We start from the raw sequence: 9,652 nt of genomic DNA, 5'->3' as shown, positions 1-9,652 counted from the left end.
TCCTTAACTTAACCTTGACCTGGTCTGCAGCTGGCAGCAGTCAGGCTAGGCTGGGTTCAAAAAGATTCCCCAATTACTGAGTTGTAGTAGACTTCAGACTATGCTGAAGTGGGCATAGGAGGTGCAGCAACTGTCTAATTAGTACATTTTGTGCTCAGATCACTGGCCAACCCTTTCACAGTCTGTGTAAATTAATCCCTCTGCATTCATTGTTGGCTGAGAAGCAATCTGACAATCAATTCAAACTAAGATTATTATTAACAGAGTAGCAAAAAAAGGAGAACATACGGCAACAAAGTGCACAGTACAACCAGTGACTCTGACTCCAGCCTCCAGTACCAGTCTATGGGCATTTGCTCCTTTAAATGAAGGCAGCAAAGATGGGTGAATATTCAATATTTTTCCTAGAAGTAAAAAACAAAATTAATTTTTTTTAGTTCTCCTAGCATTACAATGCTTAAACAAGAAATTATTGACGTACTAATTGAAACAAAATATGTAAAACGAAGCAGGTTTTTTCTGCAACTTCCATCTTCTTGAATGAACTGGTAACAATTAGATATAGACTAGAAACTATAATGTCTGAATCAACATTATCAGCCATCAACTGAGAATCTGAAACCAGCTGCATTTTGGAATCAGAAATAATGGGACAGCTATGATACAGCTGGTTCACTAATAACATAGAGAATATCAATGTCCCTTTTCCACATCAATAAAGATTATTTTAAAAATGTAGAGAACTCCCTCTCAATCTGTGGGAAACACTGTGCTGTTTTTAAACTAGGAAATTAGCAAAATCTATTAATTGAAAACAAAACTGTTGTCTAACGGCAAGGGCATTTCTAGTTCCAAGTGCAGTATATCCAGATGCATTTACCATTCCACTTTCTGACAAAAGGACCAGATAAGATCCGCATAAATCCTGCAAGGCAGACCAGCTCAACTGAGAACTCTTCAAGGACTTTATCAACTGCGCTGTCAAACTCTGTGCGACTGCTGTACAGCTTGTGGTCAATTACCTAAGAAAGGGTAAAGCATTGTGAGATTATGGGATACATTTATTTACCCTCAATCATTAATGCTGAATATTTCAGAATATTTCAGAAATGCGGAACATTTTGAACAGCCAGACACAGACACCTAACCGCTAAATTACACATGCCAAACTGTTGAACATTTACTTACTTTTGTAGGAATGCCAGCTCTTTCAGCTTTTCTTAGCCCTTCTACACCAGCTTTGTTAGAAATGACAAGGACTATTTGTGCATAGCTAGTTGGCTTCTTTGTACTGGTTATTAAAGCTTCCAGATTTGTACCTGAAGGATCCAAGACAATCAAGTGAAAATATATTTAAGAGGGACTCAGATATTATGAAAACATTTTTAAAAGCAGCAAAATAGCAACTTGATTCAGTAAGTATAGAACCATCGCCAGGTTGGATGGCAAAATACACTTTTGCAGCACATTTCACACATTTAAATGTTAAATATTTTTTTCTTGAGGCACGAGTTTTTCATTATAAGTACATCCAAAGAAACCTGTGTAATTTGAAGGGGTTCTTCCTATTCCAACTGTATGCCACTCAAACTCTGAACAAGTGCCTTTTCTCTCATGGTTCTTTTCATTTCTGTTCCATGGTGCATATTTTTAAAAAAGAAAAAAGCTGCAGAAATCCTGCCATTTAAACCTCCAGTATTCGGCTAGGTTTCTTTCAAATTAGAAGAGTTTTTGAAAGCAACATCTACCCCATAAAACCCTGACCCGATTTAACCCAGCCATTCTGGGCAGCTTCCAACAAATTAAAACACAGGAAGGCATCATATATTACAAACTTCCCTATACAGGGCTTCCTTCAGATGTCTTCTAAAAGTCATATTGTTGTTTATCTCTTTTACATCTGATGGGAGGGCATTCTACAGGGCGGGTGCCACTACTGAGAAGGCCCTCTGCCTGGTTTCCTGTAGCCTCACACACTGCCAGAAGGCCCTCAGAGCTGGATCTCAGTGTCCAGGCTGAATGATGGGGTGAAGACGCTCCTTCAGGTGTGCAAGGCCGAAGTTGTTTATAGTATGGTCTGACTAAACTACTTCAAATCAGTCTTCCAGAATACCCCAACCTATGGCCTCAAAGATGGCATTCATTTCTCACAATGGAGAATGCAGGAGTCTCACCTGTTCCAGAGATGAGGACGCCGACCCTTGTTTTGCTTGGTTGGGTTTTGCTTCGTTGGCTGTGGAAGGACTCTATCCTATTTGCCTGTAAGGCTTGAAGTAAGTTATTGACTTCAACGTGGGCAGACCCTTCAATTTAAAAAAGAAACATTAGCTGTAAATAAATAGAACTAAAAAATTAGAAACAAAGGGAGCTGCCTTCTACTGGGTCAGACCATTTGGTCCACATAGCTCAGTACTGTCTACACCAGGCGTCGGCAACCTAGGGCCCATGGGCCACAAGCGGCCCATGGGGGTCGTTGAGCCGCCCTCAAACCGAGCCACCCACTTGGTGAGCCCCCGTGTGCTGCTCTAAACCAGCATGGCGCGGCGACTCGCTTTTGCAGTGCTAGAAATTGCGTCTGCCGAAAATCACGGGTGGGCGGGCGCACACACGCGCGCGATCCGGTCCACAGAGGGATCTTTGCTGGAGTGAACCAGCTCAGGCAAGGTAAACCTTGCCAACTCCTGGTCTACACTGACTGGCAGCTGCTCTCCAGGGTTTCAGACTGGGGACATTCCCCTGGAGATGGCAGGGAATGAAGCTGGTACCTTCTGCATGCAAAACAGATGCAGTCCTAATTCAGGACTGCTGCAGCACCATCACCCCATTAAAAATAAATACCCTCACAAGTCATCCCCACATAGATGAGGCTCTGCATAGTGACCTGCTTGACGGCGTACAACTTTTCCAATCAGCCAGGCCTCTTCATGCCTCTGGATGTCCTTCAGGACCTGCCCAGCCAGCTCCTTCTGCACAACCAGGACAGAACCAATCCCACAATTAAATGTTCGAGCCATTTCTTCCTCCGACAGATTTCCCTCTTTCTGAAGCCAAGAAAAGATGTCGGGTATCTTCCAGCTTACGGCATCTGAAAATAACCAGAGTTGTATTGTAACACACTTTTTAAAAAACCAGTCAGCAAGCATTATGGAGAAATTAAGCTGACAATTCTGATTGAACTTAATAAACATAATAGTGATAAGCCCAGTAATAGCAAAAGATCCAATGGTTATCACTGGCAATTGAAGGAAATGTATTTAACCAATCTAAACACCTATTTTAAAAATTATTATCTTTTTCAATTGATCCAAAATCTTTTCAAATCAACTAAGGCCACCTTCACACCATACATTTAAGGCATAATAATCCCACTTTAAACAGGCCTGGCCTCCCACAAAGAATTCTGGGAGCTGTAGTTTGTTAAGAGTGCTGAGAGTTAGGAGACACCTATTCCCCTCACAGAGCTACAGTTCCCATAGTAGTTTAACAATCAATTGTTTTTCACAGGGAACTCTGGGAATCGTAGTGCTGTGAGGGGAATAGGTACTTCCTAACAACTCCCACACCCTTAACAAACTACAGTTTCCAAAATTATTTGGGGGAAGCCATGACTTGTTTGAAGTGGCAACATAGTGGTTTAAATGTATCGTGTAAACTTAGGCTGAGTGCCCACAGAAAGCCATATAAAACTGGGATGAAAGGGAATGTCTAAATTTCATTCTATTCTTTATTAGTGAATGTGACAATCCATCCTTAAAAATATCTTCAATCAGTCAATTTTGAGATAAAATGTGGATTTCAATAAATGGGGGCAGGAGGAGAAGGGAGAAACCGAGTTAAAGAAAGGAAAATGGCATCGATAAAAATTAAGAAATATATCAAGCTTGCAAGTTTTGCGTAGGTGTTCACCATGACCAAGACATTCTTACCTAGAACTACCCCAAAGGATTCTGGGAGTACACGTGGAATGTTCTCCAGCAGCCCTCCTCCAGTGATGTGGGCATAGGCCTTCACGTAGCCTGAACGAAGAACCGGCAGGAGAATCTTGCTATAGATTTTAGTGGGTGTAAGCAGTTGTTCTCCTGCGAACATAAGTCATTAACAGGTCATTATGCAAAAGCATGATAAAGCCCAAAAGCACACGCAGGATGAAATGCATCAAGGAGGCCTTATGAAGATATTGCTGTGGCCCTTCCTTATGTGTTTACTGCATGAAAGGGGCTCCATATTAATTGCATTGCATGGCTTCCGCAGTCCTGCACCTGGGATCCACGTTCAACGTGGGGGTGTCTATAAGGGCTGGAGGGAGGGGAGAAAGCCTACACGCATAGACCTCTACATGCATAGACTTCCACAGGAGCTGGAACTCTGCATGACTGGCACTCTAGCTTACATTTTATTATTTCTATTTATTTCATAAAATGCACACACTGCTTGATTGTAAGCAAGCCCAAACCGGTTTTACATAGGATACCTATGCACACAGGCATTCCATCTGCAGATGTCTATGCCTAATCCATGGATGTTGGAGGCAGGACTGGGGGGGAAACATAAGATTAACATCGGAAGGCAGCTAACGAAGTGCAAATGTCACACAAGTAAAGTGGTACCTCAGGTTAAGTACTTAATTCGTTCCTGAGGTCCGTACTTAACCTGAAACTGTTCTTAACCTGAAGTACCACTTTAGCTAATGGGGCCTCCCACTGCTGCCGCGCCACCGGAGCACCATTTCTGTTCTCATCCTGAAGCAAAGTTCTTAACCTGAAGCACTATTTCTAGGTTAGCAGAGTCTGTAACCTGAAGCGTATGTAACCTGAAGCGTATGTAACCTGAGGTACCATTGTATGCACAAAAATGGAAAGAGGTAAAAGTATTCCAACCGTTGCACGTACTCATTTTTCCTCACTGGTTGCCCTTTGATAGAAACCAGGGTCAGGAGCCTTTTCCAATGTGAGGGCCACATTCCCTCATGGACAGTGATCTGGGGGCCATATATTCCAGTGGCCAATGTGGACAGAGGCAAAGAAGCAGATGGAGCTTCAAGTGTGACTCTTTTGTCTTAAGTTACATCCAAGCCATGTGAAATTGAGAGGCTTCAATGCACCTCCCCACATCCAAGCAAGTTGGAGTCACTATCACAGCTTGAGGGCACATTCCAAAAGCATAGGAAATAAAATAAAGAAATAAAAACACTCAGGGAGGGGCTAGGTCTGTGAGGGGGTGGCCTGGAGAGAGTTCCAGGGGCCAAAAAGAGAAGAGTAGTCTGGAAAACCACATTTGGCCCCGGGATCTGAGTCCCCCACCCTTTGATAAAAAGACCCAAAATGTCCTAATAACTGAAAATTGACCAACGGTTGCTCCCCGTGACGTAGACAGAAGAGGAAAATGCTGCAGTTACTGATCTTACCTAAGGTCTGGTTACCAGAGCGGCCCACTGGAGGAGAGGAAAAATCTAAAGAGGACTTTTCGACAATCTTTCTCACAAGGCTAAACCCGTTACTGTGAACACCAGAGGAAGCTATTCCAATAATCACATCTCCCTCAACAATTCTGTCTAGCTTGGGAAGCATCTGGTTTCGTTCCACAGCTCCAACGGCAAAGCCCCCCAGGTCATACTCTCCCGGTGGATACATGCCAGGCATTTCAGCCGTTTCTCCTCCTGAGGTGGCAATAGAAGACAGAGAAAGGGACTGTGAGTGTTAAAGCAAAACCACTGGTGACCATTATAGGAACTCTACTTCCCAGATTCTTACATACACTGAAGTACAGCAAGCACAGCCTGTCTTAGATGGGGTTTTGTGTTTTTTTGCTTGTTGATTACATTTTATTGAATTTTCAATAAAATTTGGAAGTTGTACATCCAAAGGAAGAAATGAAAAACAAGAACAAAATCATAGGTGCTTTTGGCACTCTTAAGGAATAGCACACTGAAAAACAGGAAACTGCCTTAAACAGAATCCTACCACAGATCTATCCTGCTCGATACCGCCCACACTGACTGCGAGCAACACTGCAAGGTTCTCAACAGGAGTCCTTCCCAGCCCCATCTGGAGATGCCATTGGACTAAATTTGGGACCTTCTGTGTGCAAGGCCGATATTCTGCCACTGAGCATGTTCCCTTCACATGTTGTGGATCATGCCATGAAAAATGACTCGGTTTCTCAAATTCTGCCCATTTTAAAACGGAGAAATCAGTCAACAGCATGTGTGAGGTATGTGTGTGTTACACGATTAAGCAAAGAACAAAGGATTTCAAAATGGAACAGCCAGAACAAGCAAAACAGCAGTTCTGATAAGTAAATAATCTAGGAAAAGGTCGTTATGAGAGTTTGCCTAAGTACAAAGTCACGGTGAGCCCACTCATGACGCAAGGAGAGGTGACTGTCTCAGGCAGCAGGATTCACAGGGGTAGCAGAGAGAGATCTTTATTTTCCCTGTTGTTCCTGATGTAGATCTTCACCCACCCCTTCTTCCCTGGTGGGGACTGGGGTTGCCATTTTGTCATTTGACTCAGGTGCCAAAATGTCTGTACCAAGTTACACAACCAGGAGAATCACACAAGACAGTTCTTGCTGTTGTGCCACTTCAGACTGCTGATTGGGGCTGGTGGTGTGGGGGACAGATCATGTGTTTGAAACCTCACCCATTATATAAACGCTTCCTGCACACAGAAAACTAGCATGTTAGAGGGAAAAGACTGGGACTGAATCCAGCCTTCTTTAGAGGCAGATTTAGGGCAGTGTGGCTGGTTTCCCTACCTCCTTCCCAAAGCCTAGCTAGCACTTGCCCAGCTTTGTGAAGGACACAGGAGGGCTCTACAACCCTCAGAGAGTCTTGCACCTCCTTCCCAAAGCAAGGCCCCTTGCTTAGCTGGCTTTGGGAAGGCAGCGCAAGGGCCGGGGGGGGGGGAGCATGAATTTTGGCCTGGCACAAAGCGCCATATTCCAAGGCCTGCCTCTGCCTTCTACACTTCACCTCTTCAGAAGAGTCCCCTTTTAAACTCCCCCCACTCATAAAACAGGGCACACTGTGCTGACCCTGCAAACTGCAAACTGAATGTGTAAACTGATTCTTGGATCCATAGCAGCCGGACACAGTATATGAATCAACCTTCTGCAACATTAAGGTTTGCTTTTAACTAGATGCAGGAACCCGAGAATTTTCTAATCACATACAAGGAATGATTGATCATTCCTACCGAGGAGTGCACATCCTGCCAGTTTACAAGCTTCAGCTATTCCAGCGATGACTGCCTGAGCCGTCCCGACATCAAGTTTCCCACAGGCAAAATAGTCCAGGAAAAAGAGGGGCTCAGCTCCCTGAGCTAGGATATCATTGACACACATGGCAACCAAGTCTTGACCAATGGTGTCATGCTTATTGCATAGCTGGGCAATCTGTAATGAGAATTAGACAAATCACACCCGAGCTTGGCAAGACTTGGGAACATCAGAACAGCCCTCCTGGATCAGGCCACAGGCCCATCTAGTCCAGCCTCCTTGTTCTCGTGCTGACCAACCAGATGCTAATATGCAATAGCATTTTCACCTCTTCTGAGTTCCAGCCACTGGTATTGAACATAACTGAGATTTCATTTTTAACTGCCATGGAAGGTACATAGGTGACTATAATCAGAGGAGACCCCATGATACTTTTATGCAACTCCTATTTATATCAGCCAGGCTTGGGAAAGGGACATTGACGCTATATTGTGCTCTTGGACATTTTTTCAAAAGTATACTAGAAAATTTGTTGGTTGCCTGGCCTCAGAAACTATGCCCTTCCATTTGCTCTCCTGTGAAGGACTGACATCCATTTCAGACACATATCTCAATGTGATGCAAATAAAGTTATTCAATGGGGGGGGGGGCGGAAGGAAAGAGGGTATTGTAGATGCCAAGGACTGAATCAGGGACCTTTTGCATGCTCTGCTGCCAAACGATGATCCCTTTGCATAGTAAACACTCAGTTACTAAGTAAAAATCCTGTTGTCGGCCTAAAACCTTCAAAAATCCATTAAACCTGCCCAGCCCACACAACCTTGCCTTACCTTGAGCTTTGTTCCGACACCATCAGTTCCAGATACCAAAATTGGATCTTTGTATCCAGCTGCTTTCAAGTCAAAGAGGCCAGCAAACCCTCCTAGGTCAGCATTGCAGCCTACCAAGCAGGAAGAAAAGGACTCATTCACCAAGGTCTTGTTCACATGGTGGAGGTGATTTAGAGGCGGCTATAGAATTATTTGTCAAACCACATCCCTGATTGGTTTTGCCCTTCTTCAGATCTGGAAGCAGCACCGCAGAGCGAACTGGGCAGGGAAAGGGGACAAAATATCTTCTCACCATGAATCTCCCTGGTGCCTAAATTATTCTGCAGCCAATCAATTGGAATTAATAGCAAAGGTGAGGGATGAGCCCCTCCCTCCTGCTCTTCTTTCTCCTACATTTAACTTGCTCTACAATGTAATCCAGTGCATTTTTACTCAGAATCAAGTCCCACTGTATTCAACTGGGAGAAAAATTCACCTTGCTCTGTTAATCTTTGCTTTACAAAAAAAAATAGGTGAGGGGTGGGTGGGATCCTGAGGCTGCAGTCAGATAAAGGGTCTCTATCCAATATGGTACAGATATGTTAAATAGAATGATTTTCCTTAAATATATTCTGCAAGTCCTAACTACAGCACAATTCCTATATTCTGAAATCTCTGCACGATGGCTAAACTGCATGCCTCATCAGGAATTCTTAATGAAAAATGTAAAATACAAGAGTTGCATATACATTTTTACAAAATAGTAATGGGTATGGGTATAAAGAACTCAATTTTTCATGAACTTATTCAACAAATGTTTTAATTAGAATATACAGATTTTATCTTACCTGGCCTAGATGTGGCCGCTGCTAAAGGTTTAATGTTCTGAACCAACGTATTACCAGCGGCAATATCTACACCACTCTCTTTGTAAGTCAGGCCCCTAAAAGGGCAGAATAGCCAATAGTCAATTGATTCATACATACACCACTCTCTTTGTAAGTCAGGCCCCTAAAAGGGCAGAATAGCCAATAGTCAATTGATTCATACATACAATCCATCTATAGCAGTATTTTCCAGTGTAAGGTGTAAGAATTCGCTGGGAACTTTTCCTGTGACTTTAAGAAGTATGAGTGAGAGTGTTTGCTCCAAAAGGCCTGATTTCAAAGGTCAGTAGCTCTGTGGCAGTCCTTACAATCCTTGTGCTCTTGGAATGAGTGGTCCCTCAGCTGGGATTAGTTCCCTGCCCATCCCTGCTCCATACTTTTCTCATTTCCAGATTTGTATCACAGCAACTGCATGCTATTGAAGGAATAGGTCTACTCTGAAGTAAGCCCTACTGAATTACTGCCAGGTAAGTGGGAGTTAGGACTGCAGTCTTGGTTGACATGTGAGCCCAAGACTCCCAGGGCCAAGTCCAGTATCTGTTAAATGGATCATGCTGACTTTTGCAAACAACAATATATGTTTCAGGGGTTTCCAGGCTTAGCAGCAGTAAAAAGGGAACATGCCCTGGAAAATATATATTGCATATAACTTGTAATATTTTTAAAGCTACACATCATCTTCATCAGCTAAGCCCAAATGTATTTTGAGCACACCATTTACTCTCCAGGCATAAACTC

General features: G+C 43.4%; 1 protein-coding gene across 5 annotated transcripts in view; it reads right to left on the bottom strand.

Moving 5' to 3' along the window:
- GART (phosphoribosylglycinamide formyltransferase, phosphoribosylglycinamide synthetase, phosphoribosylaminoimidazole synthetase) overlaps positions 1–9,652 on the bottom strand; it is a 29,554-nt gene that overhangs the window by 1,582 nt on the left and 18,320 nt on the right. For 4 of the 5 annotated variants that reach the window (XM_083736286.1, XM_083736288.1, XM_083736287.1 and 1 more), the window contains 10 exons: positions 8,876–8,970; positions 8,049–8,158; positions 7,197–7,395; positions 5,405–5,656; positions 3,927–4,079; positions 2,882–3,085; positions 2,175–2,303; positions 1,189–1,319; positions 881–1,022; positions 289–404 (listed from right to left, as the gene is read on the bottom strand). In XM_083736286.1, coding sequence (XP_083592412.1) covers positions 289–404; positions 881–1,022; positions 1,189–1,319; positions 2,175–2,303; positions 2,882–3,085; positions 3,927–4,079; positions 5,405–5,656; positions 7,197–7,395; positions 8,049–8,158; positions 8,876–8,970 — 1,531 coding nt within the window. Of the gene's footprint in view, positions 1–288; positions 405–880; positions 1,023–1,188; positions 1,320–2,174; positions 2,413–2,679; positions 3,086–3,926; positions 4,080–5,404; positions 5,657–7,196; positions 7,396–8,048; positions 8,159–8,875; positions 8,971–9,652 lie in introns of all 5 variants that reach the window. The other variant, XR_014563569.1, reaches the window with a different exon arrangement.

This window comes from Podarcis gaigeae, assembly GCF_964106915.1.
Source record: "Podarcis gaigeae genome assembly, chromosome: 4".
NCBI classification, from domain to species: Eukaryota; Metazoa; Chordata; class Lepidosauria; order Squamata; family Lacertidae; genus Podarcis; species Podarcis gaigeae.
The sequence above is the reverse complement of the archived record's forward strand: the minus strand, read 5'-3'. Positions and strand labels throughout refer to the sequence as shown.